Source organism: Vigna angularis, chromosome 7 (genome assembly GCF_016808095.1).
Source record: "Vigna angularis cultivar LongXiaoDou No.4 chromosome 7, ASM1680809v1, whole genome shotgun sequence".
Taxonomy (NCBI): domain Eukaryota; kingdom Viridiplantae; phylum Streptophyta; class Magnoliopsida; order Fabales; family Fabaceae; genus Vigna; species Vigna angularis.
The window spans coordinates 6,180,144-6,201,684 of NC_068976.1; the positions used below are offsets into that span (position 1 = coordinate 6,180,144).

The 21,541-nt window shown below is 31.4% G+C and overlaps 2 protein-coding genes across 2 annotated transcripts; both read right to left on the reverse strand.

Moving 5' to 3' along the window:
• Window positions 1–408: 408 nt before the first annotated feature.
• LOC108337478 (gamma-glutamylcyclotransferase 2-3) lies at window positions 409–4,113 on the reverse strand. Its single transcript, XM_017574010.2, has 8 exons — window positions 3,759–4,113; window positions 3,573–3,649; window positions 2,740–2,793; window positions 1,264–1,320; window positions 1,114–1,154; window positions 961–1,032; window positions 778–857; window positions 409–680 (listed from the first exon to the last, which is right to left on the reverse strand). The coding sequence occupies exons 1-8, from the start codon at window positions 3,865–3,867 to the stop codon at window positions 613–615; spliced, it is 558 nt and encodes a 185-aa protein (XP_017429499.1). The 5' UTR covers window positions 3,868–4,113; the 3' UTR covers window positions 409–612.
• An 8,814-nt stretch (window positions 4,114–12,927) lies between these two features.
• LOC108338581 (WAT1-related protein At1g44800) lies at window positions 12,928–16,985 on the reverse strand. Its single transcript, XM_017575540.2, has 7 exons — window positions 16,697–16,985; window positions 16,280–16,342; window positions 14,973–15,089; window positions 14,033–14,273; window positions 13,756–13,914; window positions 13,450–13,601; window positions 12,928–13,354 (listed from the first exon to the last, which is right to left on the reverse strand). The coding sequence occupies exons 1-7, from the start codon at window positions 16,906–16,908 to the stop codon at window positions 13,141–13,143; spliced, it is 1,158 nt and encodes a 385-aa protein (XP_017431029.1). The 5' UTR covers window positions 16,909–16,985; the 3' UTR covers window positions 12,928–13,140.
• Window positions 16,986–21,541: the final 4,556 nt, after the last annotated feature.

Here is a 21,541-nt window from a genome sequence, read left to right on the forward strand (position 1 = left end):
AATTCTCTCAAATTCTTTCAATCACTCTCCCTCAAATCCATTCAAGTGAATAAAGCCTAAAAGATCAAGATAAAACGAATTAAAGTAAAAAAAATCATTTTAAAGTAATAGAGTTTGAATAGTAATTAGACAAGCTATAATGAAAAGTCCGTTACAAAAACTTGAAATAAAGATTTAAGATAAGATTATAAGTTACACCTTAATTACATATTTGTTATCATGATCTTTAGACAAAACTATTTTTAACATTTTAGAACCATACGCACAGTTTGGTGTTAACGAACATAAGATAGTTTAGAACAAGAACAGTAAATGACCGATCTTTAGAAAAAGATTAATTCAATAGTAAACTATTGATTCTTAGAAAGAGATTAATCGACCCTACATTTAGAAACAATTACAAATATATAGTTGTTAATAAAGTTACTGTAATTTTATAGTAATAAGTTTTCCATATAAAGTTTAATTTTGTAGCAATTAAGACAAGATGTTATATGACAAGATTACAGGCACAACTAAACCTGAATATTATCTTCCCAAGAACACTTTTGGAAGAGCCGAAGTTTCCAAAGGATTTAATAGATAGTTCAACGCTGCATCAGAATGAAGCATTCATTGTTCCTCTTCGAGAATACGCCGCACTTCGTTTGCGAGATCAATGACATGTTTGTCTTTGCATCCTAAAGAATGATCAGTAAAATGGTTAAAAAAATATAAAATAAAAGGGAACTTTTAAGAGAAAAGTTGAAATAACATGAACTATTTGAAGAACCTCACCTATTTGAAGAAGAGCCTTTTCAAGATTGAAAAGATAATCTCTGTTGGGTCCTGCAGGACCTTCAGACTTAATTATTTGCCTGTAAGATGAAAAGGAAAGAGCACAGAGGCAATAACATGAACGTGAGTCTAAGTTTTAACAAGGCATGATAATCAATAAATCATTGTTTTGAAGATAAATACCTCGCAATCTGTTCATCAGATGCAGGGCCCAAATAATTTACATTAGCTTTCTTGTCTGCAGTTGCTATATATCTGTAACATGCTCTCATTGGTTATTATGACCAAAAACATGCAAAAGGGGAAGAAGTTTATAAGGTAGTTTCTTTCACTTACACCATCACTCCGGAAACCGCTGGAGATGTAGCAGTAAGGTCCTGAAATAAAGTTCATTCATATCTATTTTCACAAGTGAAGAAACTACTATAATGTAATGCAAAACAAAATAAGGTACTCTAAAAAATAACCTTATTATGTGACACTTACAGTATAAAAATCAAGGTATTCCTTTTTGTCGTATTGCTTCTCCCTTACTTCCAGATACTGTGCAGTAAAATCACACTTCAATACATATCAATCTAAATTATGAATATTTGACATAAAAGAAGTCTCTTGGAACATGACAGTATTGTTTTTATGATATAATAACGTAAAAAATGTGGCTATTATCACCATTGAGTCCTATAATATGATTCCATTTCTATGCAAGCTCGATATTATAACATTGTCGTATACTTGTTGGTTTGAACAAGAGATTCTAATTTTATCGTTGTCAAAGGAAACAGGATTTTGCAGACCTTGAGATATTATTACACATGTAGTAATACAATAATTAGGATAGGATGCCTATCTAAATATCATTGCTCTATGCAGACATGGAGTTAATTGCAAACCAGAAAAGGGCTAGCAGAATCTTATCCATATAAAAAAACAGCGAAAATCATAGTACTAATTCAATCATTTAAGATAGTAAAGATCACAAAGCCTAGTCATTCTCATATGTTCTAACTGAAGCATAGTGTTCAAGCTTAAGTTTAAGACTTAAATCCCTCTTTTTTTAATTTATCACACCAAGGTTACATAAAGAACCTTAAATTATCAGTGTTCCTAGTTTCAACTACAAGTATCCGCGGTGATGTTCTCATTGTTGTTCAGTAAGACTTTCTGATTATCTCTGCGCTTATATCTAGTAGCACCATGGACAGTTTATTTATTATAGGAAGAAGTCAATATCTCAGTCATTTTTATTTTTATCTACATTACTACATAATTGAGTGCCTATAATTCAGGGATTAAAGCACTGGTTACAGTCAGTGGGGAGAATTTCCTAATGTAAATATATACAAGCAACTTAATACAAACCTCTTTTAAGCAATGGAACCAAATGATAGGCCTGAGAAAATAGGTCAAACCTCTTTTATTTCATATAAAGGGAAACGTGTGTAATCATATCATGAACGATAGAAAACATAAAAGCTTCCAAATACTAATATTATCATGTTATATCAAACAGTCACAATACCTCTGTAATGTGTCGAAAGGCACAATGTCCTAACATAAATCTATATGAGCTTCTGTCGCTATAAAACAAACGCCAGTTCATTTAAATTTAGTTAGTCAAATAAATAGATCATCATTTCATAACAACATTTACGAAATGCTTAGCGAAGCAAAATACTCTCTACATAAATCAGTATAGTATCACACACGCGCGCACCCATATCTATATATATATATATATATATATATATATATATATATATATATATATATATATATATATATAGTTTGACGTGTTGGAGATGATATAACGAAAAGGCACAATCTCTAAGGTGACAAACCAAACAATACATTTTATAAGATAAGTCAACATAGTTATTGGGAAAAACAATATACTAATGTTTGAATTTTAGTTGCAGCATAGTAATATTCCAATAACGTAAAATATTTTAAAAAGCATACCGTTAATGCAGTTTCTGCATCTTCTTCCTTTGAGATCTTGTAAGCAGCTCCCCACTATTTCCTTGTAAAATAAAGCAAGTATCAAATATAGATTGCATTTGATAATTTTGATTCTCAAGAAATCGAAAATTATATTATACAATATACATGAATTCACATAGTAATTGAAAAACAAGAAATACCCAGAAGGCCAAAGTAATCAGAAAATAAGACTTAAATGTGGAAGCATGATTGGGCAATAGCTGAAATGAAACTTTACTTTTACAACTGATTATGATCTGATTCCTTCAAATACTAAACATACTCTTAGTAATTATATCATACTTGCTAGTGCAAAGAGGCTCTCTCTCTTTATAGAGATTCAATAAATGGTAAACAATTACAAAATAGATATATCAACATTATATCTCGCTAAATAATGTTATTTTTCTTAAGCATGAATTGTAGGCATAACAGCTATACGGGCAATAATTTCATCAGTCTTCACCAACAGAAAAAATTACTAAGGAAACAAAGCAAAAGTAACATCCGGACGGGTTTTCCACTCTAACTTACCCTTTCCACCCTAAAAAATGGAAATTTTATTGCTTAGATATCATAATATGATAATCATATGCTGTCAATTAAAGACGCCAACTTCCATCAAATTAATCACATAATATGCAATCATATGAACATCATAAACGTAGTCATCATACTTTGCTTGCACCCTCATACTAGAACAACTGCATAAACTTCAGATAACAATTGAATAGATGAAATACGGAACCGGTAATAATTAAAAATCAACCTGAATAATGGGGAAAAAAATTATAAAGTTTCGAAATATTTACACATATTTCTCCTTCAGCAGGCTCCAGGGTCACTGTTCTTCCAGGGAACTCAGGGGTCCCTCTGTGGTCAGTAGAGCCTAAAAGGGAAAACCCACATAAGAACAAACCAAAGAGATTGTGTTTGATTCATTAAGGGATATTGCAACCTTTTACACCACAGTGAGGGGAAAAAGAGAAAAACGATACCTTGGTAGAAGACACGTCGATAGCCTTTGATGAAACCAATAACACGTTCATCATAGTGAAACCCAGCTTTCGAGATCAAGGAACCATACCCAAATACCCACATTACCATTTTTTTGGTTTTTACTTAAAGGTTTTCGCTTTCGAATTTTAGGATTATAATAGTGACGAAAATTTGGATAAAAGAGGGGTTGATTGGTTCAGTTGCAACACAACAGAACTGAACCAGAGCAAAGGTTTTGGCAAAGCCTCGGTTTTATCACAACCGAGAAACGACAAAATATAAAGCAAATCACATGAGACAGCAGTCACTGACTCGTTGGTGGAACGAAAGAACTTAGAATATCAAATGCTTTTGATTCTTTCTTTCTTTTCGAACATTTTCCTGCGTTCATCGTTCTTAAATATTAAATTATTCTTTTGGTATAAAAATTGTATGGTTGTGATGGCACAGTCTTTTATTTATTTAAAACTAAATAAGAATTAAAGGTGTAAGATCCGAGAAAAAAAAGTAATAATTAAAAAATAAAATGATTTTAAAATTTAAGTATTGTTATTTGTAATTGGTATGTTTTTTTTTTAATTATAATTGTTATGTTAATTATTGATGTTATTATTGATAAAGTGCAATACATAAATTTGGTGATTTGCTTAGCATTGAATGAATTTGGGTTCAATTTTTAGGAAAAAGAGTTTAGGAGAAACTTAAATTTTAATTGTATTTTTGGTATAGGAGCAAAAAGAAGGGATTTTAATTGTATATTTGGCATAGGGGCAAAAGGGAGAAGAGGGAAAAGGTTTGGATATTGTTACACTAAATCTAAAATGAAAAAGATAGAGATAAGGGAAAGGAGAAACATTTTCTAAGAGAAAAGAGGAAGAACTGCAGAAAACATTAGTGCAATGGAGAATTTGTGGTGTTTCTGGAATATAGAAAAAGTCCTAGTATTGGCCAAGGTTTTGTATGTTATATGTTCTTGATTATCTTGAATGATAATCCTTGTTGTGATGCATGTGTACATAATTATGATTATAATTATTTGTTGTTATTATTGGGTAAAGGTTTGTGTATGCTTGATGATAGGGTTTATATCACGTTTGTGTTTGGTTTACCTATGAAAGTATGTATGCTTTGTTGGGTTATCTCTTGATAATATGTATTGATGCTAAGAGAGGACAAATGTATGTTGTTTGGGGGTTTTACCATATAAATATATGTTATAAAGAGTGATATGATGATCATATGCAGTATATTGGGTTTGTTTGGATTGTAATTTACATAATGATGGGTTTTGGATGATTCAAGTGATGCAACTTATGTATTAGAGTTTGTTTATAAGGGTATGTGAGACTTGAATGCATGCATAATGTATTGTGTATGTTCCCTTGTGATTCAGGGTTGATGTTTGTGTATTTTAAACACTTGAATTCTGTCCAAGATGTGTTTTGATTCGGTAATAATCGATTATCTGGGATGATAATCAATTATCCTTTTATGAGCGACGAATATGGGATTTTGATGTGTTAGGGCCACTGAAACAATCTATTATCTTAAGTGATAATCGATTATCATAGTATATTTTGTGTAATTGTGTAATTTGATGTGCATTTTTGGTTAAAAATGACGAATTTGATGAAGAATGGACGTGGACTAAGCTTGAGAAGTTGTAGAATGTGATGATAATTAGAGAATGAGATTAGTGGATATGTTTAGGGTCAGGTTTGACGTGTGGTTAAGGTTGGAGCATGAATGAGGGTTGGGGTGTACCTAAGTATGTGGTTGATGAGCATGAAAGGGAAGGATAGGTTTATTAGCTATACCTAGGAAATCCTGGTTTTATCTGCAAATATGTGTTTCCTTTTGCCTTGTGTGCAAAGGAAAGATTGTTTGAGTATTAAATCTTCCTTGAGTGGGGGTGATGGTGTTTCCTTGTCCTTGTGTGACAAGAATACATGTTCCTTAGTTAGATTGCGGGACTACTCGAACAAATTTGAAGAGAAAGCTACATATTGGTTTGTAGGAGCGACTATAAGGGGTGAGGTAAGGTACATGGGTGAGATTGGCTCTTTCCACTATGGTGTTTATGGTTTGGTGATGCTCATGGTGTTGTTCATAATTAGGATATTTCTGATGGTAATGTATCTATGATGATGATCATGGTATTAGGGATGCTCCAAGTGATGCTATGTTAATAGTGATGTTACTATGATGGTTATAGTAAGTTGTTAGCATAAGTGTTAATGAGTGGATAGACCAAAGGTCTATGTGTGAGATGTTAATAATGACATCAAGGATCAAGGAATCAATGATCAACAATCAAAGATCAAGGATCAGGGATCGAGAATTGAGTAATTCATTGTGATTAAGTTGTCATGTTACACTAGTACAAAAACACCGTATAACATCAGTGGTTTTCGGCCTTTCACGTCGAATTCGAGGTTAACGTCATATTGGGAGACATTAAATTGACGTCGAACATAGAACAATTTGACGTCAAGCAAATTAACGTCGAATTTTGTCAATATTCGACATTAATCAATTTTTTTTAATTAATTATGATCTTTTTTTACAACTCTACAAGATCTGAAAAATAGAAAAACAACAAATTTTAGTTTTTGGTATTTTATAAAGCATGAACTATGAACGTCTAGTGTAGTATCAACAACAAACAACAATAATAAACAACAAACAAGTTCAATCAAACAACAACAACAGGTTCAACCAAACAACAACAATAAACAAGTTCAACAAAAAAACAACAACAAACATGTTCAACAAATAAGTTTTTTAAAACGAAAACGAAAATTAACCTTCAAAAGGTGGGTTCATCGGAATAAAGTGTTGCCACCAATGAGAGAGAAAACAGAATGCGACTATGAAGGAAAAGAACATGAAAATAATCGGTCAAAACAAACGAAAATCATACATAAAGTAGTTAATTAACATGCATTTGCAACAAATGAAAGAAAGATTACATGTGATGGTTGTCAAATTTTGTTCTAGAAAAGTTTGAGCAGAGAAAAGGGTATCGCGCGCTAAGATAAAGTGAATGAATTTTCAATCTCCCACTCAGTTTTATTGAATTCACTAACATTTTAACGTCTAACGCTAAGGCATTCGATGTTTTATATCCTTTTGACGTCTAATTTTAGGAAATTCGACGTCATACGAAAATACATTTTCACCTTCGCGTCAAAAATTTTCACAAAATTTACACAATATAACAAATTGACGTCGAATTACAATTATAAATGACGTATAATAATTGTATTTATTTACAAAAATGTCACTGGTCATTTTTAACGTTAACTATTCAGTGGTTGGACATTGAACGCGTGATATTATACATTGTTTTTGCACTAGTGAATTGTTATTACCATTGGGTATGAGGTGGTTTATGGTTGATATATATTCAGTGTGTTTATATCTTATTATTATGATTATTTCATCAGTAGCTTACTCCATATGTGTTCGTGTTTGTGTGTTTTGAATGAAATTATAAGCAATAATCGAATAATGTGTTATTCGTGAGCATATGATGTTGCAGATAGTGCCGAGACATGGTAAATTTGATAGATGATGAGGAACAAACTTGAGATTTTTATTGAAAGTGATTTTAGTTAAATTATAGACAATGTAACTGGAGATATTTTATTTCATTCGTTATTTTGAATAATGTAATTGATAAGTATTTTGGAACTCATATTGTTAGAATAAATTATATGCATGTATAAATGTTAAGATTTTGAAAAATATGTTTTCACAATATGATAGAAAATTGAAATTTATGATTTTTGAATAATCCGTGACACCTTAAATTTGGTGTGGGGCGTTTCAAAATGTGATAGAAATAGTAAATCTTTGAGTAAATATTTATGATACTTTTGTAATCTTTTATTATTTTATTAACGGTTAAATATGTTTTTAGTCGCTCAACTATCAAGCGATTTTGTTTTTCGTCCCTATTTCAAACTTTGTACAGTTTGATCCCTCTCCTTAAGGAAACCATAATTTTTGGTCCTCTAAAACAAACGGCGTTAAAAATCAGGTGAGGTGACTAACGTCTGGCCACGTTGGAAACTTAGAAACTCCTCTCTCTCTGCAACGTTAGATATTTTTCAATGCAAAGTCAGAACAGTGGTCACACACGAATGCCAACACACCTCCACTAACTCAGGCTGTCGTCGGCGACGTTTGTTGCCGCCAGGGAAGCCACCGGAGTTTCCCTTCCTTTTCTTTCAAGCATTAGGGTTTCTTCCTTCTTTTTCAATCTCTGCTCATTAGGAACAATAGAGGCATCATCACGGTCAATCTCTAATCTATTGATTTTTCTTAAACATGCTTATTGGAAATCACTACCACTTTAAACTGAGATGTATAATGCACAGATATACTATCACTCAATTCAAAACCCTGGGTGTTTGCTTCCGTTCTCATTTTTCACTGCATATTTGATACATTGAACTGTAGATATAATATTTTGATAATAAGTTGTTTCCATTGATTTCCCTCTAAAAAAGCCTACTGAAAAAAGGTTAACTAACAAACTATAAATGCTCTATACTTCAATACCCACACTTGACTTGCTATAGAAAAAAACATCTAGTTTTTAGATCTAGCACAAAAATATCTTTTTTGTATTAATCAGAGATCTTGGGGTGAAACAGGTTTATTTTTATGTAATCCAAATTGTTGGTTGCCATCTAGTAGCCATAGCATGAGAGGCCTAAGGATTTGTGGTTTATTTTCTTTTCCTCAGCTTCTATTTAATGAATCCCATTTAGGTAAGTTAAAAGTAGCTTCATTGATCATCTTTACAAGCTACACCTGCAAATCATCACAGTATCTATTAGCTGCCGAAACAAGCAACCGCAAAATGACCATAGTATAAATCAAGCTTCAAATAAAAACAACTGTAAGTTTAGAGTTTAATGGAAAACATTACAGTCTCTGCTTAAAACTCTAACAAACACTTTCAAAATTTGAAACACAGCCAGATTTTTGCATTCAATTGATTTTCCAAAACCTCAGCCATTAGAGTTTACTACATGGTGCATCCATGTCACAGTAGAAGAATTAAATAAAAGGAAATATAATTTCATTTATAAAAGTTAGCCATGCTGCTAAAATATCTTTAACACACAGAAGCAAAAGTTAAATGCAATTTCAAATTGCCAAGATTCACATCCAACTGAAACTTGGTTTCCCTTTGCAGAAGAATTGTAGACTAAGACATATAGGTTCATTTTTGCTTTGTGATTGGCTAACTTAGATTTGTGACAATTTTCTTGATTTTTAATGCATTCCTTAGATTTTTGAGGATTGAAAGCCATGTTTGTTGGTCTCAGGCACTTTTCTCAGCTAAGACAGTGACTTAGAGGAGTTATCTTCATTGGAGTGTAACCAGACACGTAAGAAATCTGCAGTTAAGATTGGACTTGGAACACAAAGGGATCTCATTCTGCAGAAAACATGGTCAAAAGCTTATCCAACAAGTTGGAATCTTGAAAGGTTCCATCCTCTGTAACATGTCTAGTTTTAGAAAATTATGGAAAACGAAATGATACTCCAATTTAGTACTCATTTCTCATGACCCCACCCATGATGTCGTGTTTGCCAAAATTCTCCACACCTCCTTCTTCAAAGTTCTATTATATATATATATATATATATATATATATATATATATATATATATATATATATATATATTGTTACCAATGAAGAGCATTGGTATCTTGAAGCTACTGTGAAATTTTGTTGATGATAAAAGCTGAAGAATTGAAGACTCTAAATGCATCTTTGTTAAACGCATTTTGTAGAAACAAATGTATAGGATAAAATGTAATGATGTAAAAACTCTTAGAAGTTTTCGTATTTAGTGAGTCATTGCACAAATAATTGATTATCAAGAGGAATAATCGATTATCACGAGCCAGTTTAGAAGAGAGTTGCTTGCGCAAATAATTAATGATTACACAGAAAATCGATTATCAGTGGCAGTTGGGAGATGTCTTTTCAGTTTTTGACCCTGCATGAAACTAGGCTTATAAATAGAGGTCTTCACAGCTCTTAGAAACTAACTTTTCAATTGAGAGTATTAGAGCTTTGTGCCTAAGGGAAGCTCTCTGTGAATGAAAAGGATCTATGCCATTTTGAGAATACAGTTTGTCTGAGGAAGTTCTCAAAGTGAAAGAGTGCTCTTGCCTGGTCTTGTGAATAGGAGAAACTCGCGCTTTGTGTGTCAAAGGTCGAAGCGGTTCTCTTCAAGTTGGTAGAGTTGTTGCTTCCGGTTCGTGCGTCGAAGGAAGCTCTTCCGATTCGTTTGTCGAAGGAAGTTACTTGTTGCACTCTTCTGGTTCGTTTGTCGAAGGAAGGTGTTTTCTATTCTTTGCTCATTTCATTATCTTGTAATCTGTACAACTATATTTTTAGTGAAAAAGGTTAATCACTATTTATAGTGATTAACGACTGGACGTAGAATCTTTTGATTCGAACCAGGATAAAAATCCAGTGTGTCAATTTTTCTATTCCCTACACTCTTTACTATTTTATGCACATCAACTGTTTGAAACCGACTATTTTAACTTGTGTTGTGATCGTTACACGCTTTCCGCTCTCTATATTTTATTCCGCTGCGCGACTCTATAACGGTACCGATTGTTCCGACATATATATATATTTCACAAAAAACCTTCCTTCTCCACATTCAAACGCCACACTTCCACCAATTCATTAGATTAATAACCTTAATTTTTCTTCTGTTCTGCGGTCTCAACAGACAGAACACGACACTCTTCACAAATGGCACACACAATTTGGGATTGAAGCTTGAAGCTGCGATGGTCGGTGCGGATTGATCGAAGAAGGAGACGCTGGCGTTGACGACACCCCCGATGGCTCCATATGCCACTCGCGGCGAATCTGGTTGGAGTGGACCGTGATGGTACCTTTATCGTTCCTGATGAGCGTTGCAGAGATTGAAAAAGAAGGAAGAAACCCTAATGCTTGGAAGAAAAGGAAGGGAAACTCTTATGGCTTCCCTGGCGGCAACAAACGTTGCCGGCGACATCCTGAGTTAGTGGAGGTGTGTTGGCGTTCATGTGTGACCACTGTTTTGACTTTGCATTGAAAAATATCAAATGTTGCAGAGATGGAGAGAGTTTCTAAGTTTTCAGTGTGGCTAGACGTTAGCCACCTTACCTGATTTTTAACGACGATTGTTTTGGAGGACCAAAAATTATGGTTTCCTTAAAGAGATGGATCAAAGTGTAAAGTTTGAAATAGGGACAAAAAACAAAATCGCTTTATAGTTGAGGGACTAAAAACATATTTAACCCTTTTATTAATTGTTTTATATCTAGTTACTTAATATTTTTAATTAATTTATGTTATCTATTAGTTTTGAATGATGTTCTTGCTTGGCTTTTGGATCAAATACCATTGTTTTTTTTATATATTAAAGCGAAGGAAGATTTTCTCTTTCCCTACTCTCTTTAATTATTTGTGGATTATATTAAAGGAATTGATCTTTTGTTGTATTATATTTAAAAAGAGGAATTTTTTTAAGGCACAATTTTTATTAAGAAATAAATTCATCCCCCTTCTTGCTTTTTGTCCAAACACGATTATTTTGCTTTGCAATTGTAATATCTACATCATTCTTTTACTTACATTGCACACTTTATTTTATGTCTTCACTTCAACATTCTTTTTCATTTTCTCGATTTTTGATAGCCTCGATAGTAACATAACCCAACAATGGTATTGTTATATATCAAAGTATGGATTGGAGATGTTGGATGAAACTAGGTTAATGAACTCAAAATTTGTTGACGTATCCATGGATCAAAAGACTAAACTCCTACCTAATTATGGTGAGCCTCACTCAAATCTTAAGAAGTACAAAAGATTGGTTGGGAAGTTTAACCATCTTTTTGTTACTCATCTTGGTATTTCCATTATAGTCTATATGTTGAGTCAATTTGTTAATTTATCTTGTGAAGATAACTAGAATTCAATCATTTGTATATTAAAGAACATTAAAGGATCTCTTAAGAAAAATTTGTTATATGATCAGAATAACGACACTATAAAATGTTGATTGGAGTGAATCTCCTTTTGATAGAAGATTCACTCTCAAATTTGAGGAACAAGAAATAAAATGTTGAGGCTAGATCTAGTGCGAAAGTAGAATATAGAGTTATGGTCTCAATAACTTATGAATTATTTGTCTTAAATAGTTACTTAAAGAATTGCAATTGGTTGATGTCGCTCAAATGAAACTTATATGTGACAATTATACTACTTATTCGGAAAAAAAATATCTCAAGACATCAAGATTGAGATTGTTAACTCAAATGACCAATTAATATATACTTTTACTAAATTTTTATAAGAACCTGAAATTAATTATATTTACAATGGGAGCTTGATAAGAAGTATTATATATATATTATTAAATATTTTTATATATTATATGATATATTGTGAGTGTTAAATATTATAAAATATTAATAAATAAAATCTCATCTGATCATGAAATGGGCTTAGCCCATATTTTCTATATGATTTTATAATAAATATATATTTATACAAAGTAATTAATCTTAATCTTATACTTAGTTTATAAAAGGTACCTTTTCATCCACTTTATTTTTGTCATTGATACTAAAGATTGTCCTTAGTACTAATGACAGTCCATCCTTATTTGTTATTTGTTAATATTGAAAGGGAGAAAAACAAAAGATGACGAAAAGAAAAGATTATAAGAATGGGAGATTTCTTTTGTTTGGTAAGACATAAAACAAAAGAAATAATACCTATGTGATTCTTTCCTTCCCTTCTGTGAAAAAAAAAAGCAAAAAATGTTTATATAAAAACTAAATAAAAATATCTTTATTTGTCCTTCATCTAAACTTTCTCTATTTAAATAGCTGTCATTTTCTATGAATTCTTTTTCTTGTTTTTCACTGCTAACACAATCTAATTATTTGTTCTCTTTATTCTCGTCTTTCCTTGCCTTTCTCATTTTTCCTCCCTTAACATAGTGTAAATTATCTTTAATAAATTAAAGAAGTAATAAAAAAAAAATGTAACACATGACGGGGAAAATCCGAGAGAAAAATAAAACACACCAAAAGAGTAAGAGAAGACCTCAAGAACAAAAACAGAGACGAAAGCATCAATGCGTTATTTCACTCTTACTCAAGCTCCAGCAACATAAAAAGGGTCAAAGCAAAACAAGAAAAAGGTACATAGCAAAACGCTGCCACTATATAACAGCTATTGAGAGAAAGATTTGAACACAGTACAAAATCCCTCTAGATATCATTTCAATAATTAGTAGGAAAATCTGTTATGGTAGTAGTCCTAAGGGACCTATTTATGTTCTTGGTGATGCAAGAACATTCCTTCCTTGCCCAGAAGGAACATTGATCTCAATGCTGTCAAAAATGCCTGATTCTGATGCTGCACTGTCCTTAATTGGCAATTCTTGGCCTTCAGTTTTCTCTGCCTCGGTTTTGTTCACACTGTCTTTGCTTTTTCCCCATACCACTGTATAAAGTCCAGTCACAATGATAATAGCTCCAATTACACTGCAAATAGAACACACTTTGATTTTGGCATTGGTAATAAAGAGAGAGACTATATATATATATATATGATAATTCAACATTGCATATTTGCTTACCTTCCCATGTAAACTTGCTCAGCCAAGACAATGGATCCCAATGCAGCAGTGATAATCATACACAGTGGACTGAAAGAAGTCACAAACACAGGTCCACGTTGCCTGGTCACAACTCCTTGTACATAGTATGCCATTCCAGAACACACCACACCCTAGTCAGTTATCAAAACATGTGTGTCAATTGGTTGAACCATTAACAATTAAACTAAACAATTAGGGTTGAAATTAATGGTTAATGAATTGAAAAGTAAAAGTAAAAGGTATGAGCAACAAATGGGTAGGTAGAGTGTATGAAAAGGTGCTCACAGAATAAACACAAGCAAGAAGCCTTGAGTCCATGCCTATGGACCACACACTCATGTCACGTTCAAATATAAGGCTTGCAATTGAACCCTCAAAAATGCCCAAAAAGCAAATCCAAGCTGTCACTGAGAGCTCTGCGGGGTACATCTTCAAAGTGAAAGACTGTAATATTCACAAAACATATTTAAATAAGATTAGAATTTATTATATAAAACTATATATAAGGTCATAAAATAATTAATAAATGGAAGAAAAAGAAAGTGCAAGGATAGTGTTATACTTGCAAGATAAAGAAACTAGCCCAACCACCACAACTTGCTAGGAGCATTACTGTGCCAAGCACCCAGTTTTGTTCAGATGGTTGTGTGGTGCTGCCACTTTCATGGTGGGTTGCTTGACCCTTGACAAAGTGAAGGGCTGACCCTTTGTACAAAGTCATAACCATGGCTCCTGTCACTGTTACTGCGGTTCCAATTACCTTGGCCATGCTGTGTATTTTTCTCAAATTCACTGTCTCTAACCTGGTTACCACATTGCAAGAATAATATAATATCATTAGGCATCATGCATCCCTTGAAATTCTTGGTTCTTTGCTTAAAGCAACTTCCAAACACACATCGCGTTGGATTGCAATACATCAAAGTTTTGATTAATATATATATTATGGATATTCTTAAAAGTATGTGAGTATGACCCATTTGTTATGACACTTGTCAACGGGTGGTCCCATACTATATGCATGGTCTTGTCCATCACTATATAGGTTAGTGGATGAAAATATCCTGTAATTGATCGTGTTCCACTAATTAACTTTGACCCACTAATAATGGATATACTGTGTTTATATCTACTAAAATTATTAAACTTTAAGTCTACAAAACTGACTAAGTTAAGATCTTTTAACATCTATATACTGAAACTTAACCTTATCTTTAACAGATATTTCAGTCTCTTACTTTAAAAACATGTACTTTTTTGTCTATTTTTTTGTTAAATGAAGAAAGTAAATAACAAAATATTCTTAGTAGAAAATAATGACAAAAATGGCATTTTCTCTTTTGAAATGTTCCAACAAAAAATTGTTAAATCAAGGGTGATGATAACTGTCAAGAATATATGTGTACTGTGGAGAGAGTACTCAGTTGTTCCTTGTGTGAGTGTGCTTTTACTTTTGCGAGCTGTCATTACATTATGGTGAAAGGATTGAAGCATCTAGTTACCTGAAAATAAGTGCCATTATAAAAGTAATGGCTGGGAGAACATTAACTGTGGCCGATGCAAACGTTGTTGAGGTGTTCTTCATACCCATGTTGTACAAGTTTTGATCAAGCACTGGCCTGTTTTCATCACATATATATATATATCAGATCACAAATCATCTGTAAGAAAATATAGAGTAGCATGTAATATGCAATTCATAATTTCTTAATCAGAATGTTGAAGTATTAAAATTTAATTCAAATAATAACCAAATCCATGAATAAAGTCATATCTCAAAGTACAGAAGATGCGCCTATTTCGTACTTAGACTAGATGGTAGATTCTTTGTCAAAAAAGGGTGCCTCTGTCTGTCATACTGTCTCAGTTTTCTTTTTCTTTTTTTTTTTATAATTTTTTTTGACAGAGTTTATGCCTGTCTCAGGTTATATTGGTGAGAAAAAAAAGATATTTAAACCTATAAGTTATATCTATGGGTAGAGAGGTGAATGATTTTCTTCGAAGAGTAACACTAGAGGCATTGACATCCTTTTCCATTGCATAGTGATTCAACTGAGGAAAGGAAATTCATAGTCATGATTAAACTTTAGAGACAGACATACTCTTGATAGAAAAAAATAATCAAATTTTTAAAAACTATTTGTTATTGAAAAGCTAACTGTACATTTTTTTTTCTTATTATTCATAAATGAAGTGTTATAAACGTTAAAATTGTCATTGACTCGTAAAGAATTTTATATCATATTTACTATGTTGTGGTGGATTGCTTCCTGAGGTATGATGTGTCCACTAGAAATGTGGGCCCACATGGTGAAGCACCATTGTCGAGTTGTCGCATATCTAATGTGCGATATATTTTATTATGCAATTAATTTTCCTTAATTTCTTGCAAATTTGTTTTCAACTAGAGCTATAAATAAAGAAAAACATAAGTAGCCAGTGTTTAATGAAATTATTTGGTGATTATAATCGACTTTTATTAATTAACTTTTTCACTCTTTTCATTGAATATTTTAAACCCATGTATGGGTTGAATAATTTCTTCTATCATAGTGGGCTTTCCCGTACAGGAAGAATATAGACGTTGTCTTTCATAGGTAGTATTTAGCAATAATTAATATTAAAGATAAGGGTGTAGGTGTCATAGACATAGCAGAAAACCATGCATGCATGTGTACATCAAATATTAATTCAGTTGGGTCCATGAAGGGACTTTAGAAGAAACAAACAAAATGTACTATATTTAGTACTTCGAATATATATATATATATATACACACACACGTGTTGAGAGGGTTGAAGAGCCTTACTCAACGAAGCCAAGTACCGCTAGTCTCAGGAACACAGGGAGAGTCATCTTTGGTCGTATTTTTCTGTAAAAGGGAGCATCAAAAACAAACAAACACTTATGAATCGTCGAAAGTTAATTAAAGGAAAAAGAACAGCTACAAAAGGCATAAAATGGAAGAAACATTACTTTTGGTACGTGCTAGTTGTGTGCTAGAGGGGTGATGAACGTGAAAGCTTTGTGCATGGATCTATTTTTCCTCTCATAAACTTTGTATGTTTGTGTTTATTAACATTATGTGTTTGTTTTCGAACAATCTTAGTCTAAAAACGACGTTGAAAAGAACTCGTTCAACATGCTAAAATTAACATGAATAGAAACAAAGTTATTAAAGTGATGCAAAAGCATGAGAAGAAAAGCTTGAGGAGGAGAAAAAGACCTTTCAAGAAAAAATGCAAAAGGGGCCATGATGAGAGTGGCAACTATATGACGGTAGACTGAGAGAACCCAATGGCTCATGCCATGCTTGAAAGAAACCATGGTGATGATGTACATTCCTGAGTAACCGAACTGAAGGGACACCATAGCAAGGTAAGGCTTAGCCTTGCGGAACCCTTTGCCAAAGCCACTGGAACCATTTTGATCTTCCATTTTGCAACTAAGCTTGCCACACACAGAAAACTCACCAAAGAGCTATTTGGTTCACTTGTGAGTTTGTGGATGACACACTTTAGAATGCTCAATGGTCCTTTTATAGGCCCCAAAAGCAAAATTTTAAGAGGCACCGGTTTTCGAAGTAGTGCATGGCACTAACTCTCTCACCTCAACTTTCATTCCCACAGATTCCCTTATCCATTAGGAAAAAAAAAAGAAACATATTCCGAGTACAATTTCTGGAATAATGTTATATATGTTATATATATATTTAATAGAATAAAGAAAATAGTTCAAGTTGCTCTCTCTCTCTCATCATGGCCCCTTATGTTTATACTAGTGGGAACATTTGATTTCAATGGTAACAAAGTGGAAAAATTGTGGTGAGACATGACGCATGCAGATCAATGATACATTTTTCTAAGGGGTGTTACGTAAGAACGGATTCTATAATGTCCACAACATTTAGAACCATGGAAGGGTGAAAAAAAACCACCTAGTTAGGGTTTTCACCTATGGTTATAAACAATATTATATATTATAAGTAGTTGCCAAAGTAAAAAATAAAGAAAATAAGTTACTGGTTTCGATCCACACTCATATATGTTAACGTCATAATCCCTAATCATTGAAGTGAGATATCTTAATTGAGTTGAAGACATACATCTGCAATGACGAATAGCATAGGTTGGTGATTTGAACATCTAATTTAACACGCCATGTATTATGGTTTATACATTATTTGAGAATTATTGTGTTGGTATGAGAAGGTTGATATAAGGAGTGATAAGAGTAATAGGAAAAATCCATTTTTGTTATGTATGATTGAAAAGTTAGTGCGAGTGACGTGGGGAGTAGTCACTGACACAGATACCGTAGAATGATAGTGGATGGATCTGATACATGGTCGATGTTGAATTATTTTAAGCAATGAAAAAGAATGATTAATTGAAGTCTAACTAATTAGTGGCCTTCTTGGATTTCAATTACAACAAATAACACTTGATTTATGGCTCCCACCAAGCAAAAATTATCCACTCATGCCCCCACCTATACATTGCAATTTGCGTATGGAATACCTCTTCACTTCAACTTGTCTTCTCAATTAACACTTCTGGAATTATGTCAAACCAAAATGCTTGATATTATTATAGGAAACACAGTAACAAAACTTCCACACCAATCTATTCATTTCTGTCTTCATATCATCAACTTTTTTTAAGACATCATAATTAATAACAGTATTTTAAACACTCTAAATTTACTTTCTAATTACAAAAATTAAGGATTTTTTTATTGTTGTTTTATGGAAAAATAGTTCTACAAGTGTTGATTTATGAGCTCTGTATATATAGATAACTGTTAATAGAAAATACTATTAATTTGACATTCAACGAATTTTTACAGTCATTTATGTTTATTATTTTATTCTTTAATCTTTCTTTCTTCTTTTAATACAAAAATTCACTTTTTGAATGACTAAATTACTTCTAAAAAGTTCTAAAAGTGGAGTGTCAAATGCTATTTCTTGTGTTTTGCCCAAAAAAAAGTTAATAGTATCCTAATGTTAAAATAATTTAATAATATCTTAAGTTTAAATGTTAAGAATAATTGACTGCTTCTATTATAATGTTAACATTCTAAATGTCAATTCTAAATAATGCCTTAAATGTCAAGAATAATTGACAGCTTTTATCTAAACAATGTCTTACAATTAATTTCTGATAAAATAAAATGTTCACAGAAATATTTAGTCCCAATTTAACTTATAATTGGCATGAAGTTTATTTTCCAATGTTTTGAAGAAAATTACTTTTTTGAAAAAAAAAATCTTCTTTATGTTTGTTTGCTTAAATAATATTTAACTTTGAATAATCTTCTTTATTTTTCTTTTTTCTTATATTTTTTTATTTAGTTTTACTCCTATTATGCCATGATATTAGTATTCAAAATTATAACGTAAGCCTAATATTTCTCAAATAACATGGACTAATGAACATATTTCTTACAATTTTATAAAGACCGAGACACTAAAATAAAGAAAAACGGTGTAAATACAAAAGCAAACAAATAAGAGGACAAAAAAAAAATCTTATATGCAAAAGTGACTTAAACATATAAAAATTGTTTTTCTTTTTCATATCACCAGGAAGGACTCTTTAAAAAAATTAAATTTATATAAGAATAGTTTTTTCCTTCCTATCTTCGTCACATCAATTTTCCTTTAAAGTTACAACGAGTTCTCAAAAATTCAAACGTGTTCATCATGATGCCATTAATAGACATCAATATTTTGAAATATAATTTGTATAGTTTCAGAAAATGGATAACAATTAGTTTCTCAATACATATGTAACATTATTATATTGTAATTATGTGGGGTTTTGTTACTTTGTCCATTTTACACAGCAAATACATTAGAATAATTAAAGAGATTACCCTGTGTCTAATTACTTTTAATATCTTAGGTTCATACGTATTTATCAACCTGCCACAACAGACCATATCATTAGAAAAAAAATATGTTACCCGGACTTAAATGTCTCTTTCTCTCCAAAAATCAAGCGAAACCAACCAAATCACGTGCAGTATGTGATCTCTTTTCTTGTGAACTAATTTCAAGAACTAATGCAAAATAATATAAAAAATAATAAACTTATTTTCTACTAAGATGAATATCTTATTTATTAAAAGATTGAGAGTGAAACAAATTATCTTATAACAAAAAGTAAAACATGTAGTTAAGAAAAAAAAAACTTCTTTTAAGAATAAAATATATAAATAAATATAAAATGGTGAAAGCAAGAATCTAACATTTAAAAAAATACAACTTTCGAAAGCATTTGAAAAACACTATAGTAGTGTTTAAAAAAAAAATACTCATTTACCAAACACAACTAAATAGAGAGACACAAATTAATAAAAAATACTAAAAACTAGATGAAGTCCACTTTTTTTTTTTTTTTTTACTTGTAATAGTCAAACACAATCTATTTGAAAGTTACCTTTCCACAGAAGATAATTTTTTTAATTGACTACAAGTTAAATAACTTAACTTGAGGATGTCATATACCTTTGAAGAGTACTCCTTTTACCTATTTATACAGTTTTCTTTGCTGATAAAAAAAATCTTTTACCTTCTTTATATATATATAAAAAAGAAATTCATTTGCATTCAATATAATAAATTTGTATATTTGTTAAATGAAATCTCAATAACATATATAGTCTTGCATTCGAAAGAGTGGATCACAAATATCTGAAATTAAATAGTATATTGAAAACTATCAAATGGATGCATTTTCATTCCGGTGGAACTAATACTTATAATTAAGTGGTTGTTTTTTCATCTTAATTCTGGTTAGGAGAATTGGTAGTTTATCTTGAATTTTTTTTTTCATTATCTTAGGTAGGACATCAACATTTCGATTAGTTAAAATAATATTATTATAATTTGAAATAAAATTGAGATCAACTGTCTAAATTGTGTTGCATCGTTTAAAGTCTGAATGCAATCTAGAAGTCGAATTGTTGTATTAAATTGTTTATCGAAATCATTGGATGATACCTTCAAAATGTAAATTGATACCAAAGTTGTCTCAATATTTAATAACTGGTAAATGTAGTACAAAATGCATGTAATCTAATTCCTTACCTCAAACATTTATTTAACATTTATTTATAGATTTTCAGGTGAACTTTTAATTAAAATGGATTTAATTATCGTTCAAATATGAGTAATTATATTTTATCTTTAAATTAATAAATTTTAAGGCTAATCTCCTAAAATAATTTATACTAATAAATTCAATTCATGATTGGTTAATTTTTTTTTATGAGTGATCAATTTATCGATCAATTGAGATGTAATTAAGTGTATGGTATCTTACCGAGCACACAATACAAAAATCATTAATTTAGTTCTCTCTTGTGTTTCCTCCTTATTAACTAAAAATGTGAATAAATTGAAAGATAAAGAAAAATTAAGTATAGTTAATAAGTAATAATTAGGGAAGGAGCATAAAAATGGTTGAGGCGCGCCAAGGAATTAAAGTTGGTGGTTTCGTGTTTGGATTCCAACAAGCAATTAGGTTGAGGTTGGTGGAATCCACCATATATAATATTGGGCAGCACTATGAGCATGTGCGAAACAAATACTAATAGGTGGGGGTAGGCATAAAGCAAACTAAACCACATTCTCTATTGGTAAATAGTAACATTACTATACATGAATATTATCCTATAAGAGATCAATATATACATATATATGTGACTCACATTTAACAACACCATTATCTGCCAACACAAATATTGTGGCCGTAGAAAATTAATACACACATTTCAACCTAAACACACCATTCTTCCTTTTGGAATTATTTTTGCTTTTCAACCTAGTTAATTTATGGGAATTATAATTTATTTAGAGATATTATATATCTGTCTTATGATTGAAAGTATATGATAAACTCTATTTCATTTCAAAGATATAATCAAAATATATATAGTATATAGGTGAAAATAATTTTTTATTTTTACTTGTAATATTATTTTAGATTTACAACCTAAATTCTAAAATAAAATTAGATATACTCTAACTTTATTTTTTGACTCGTTGGGTGGCGTGATATAC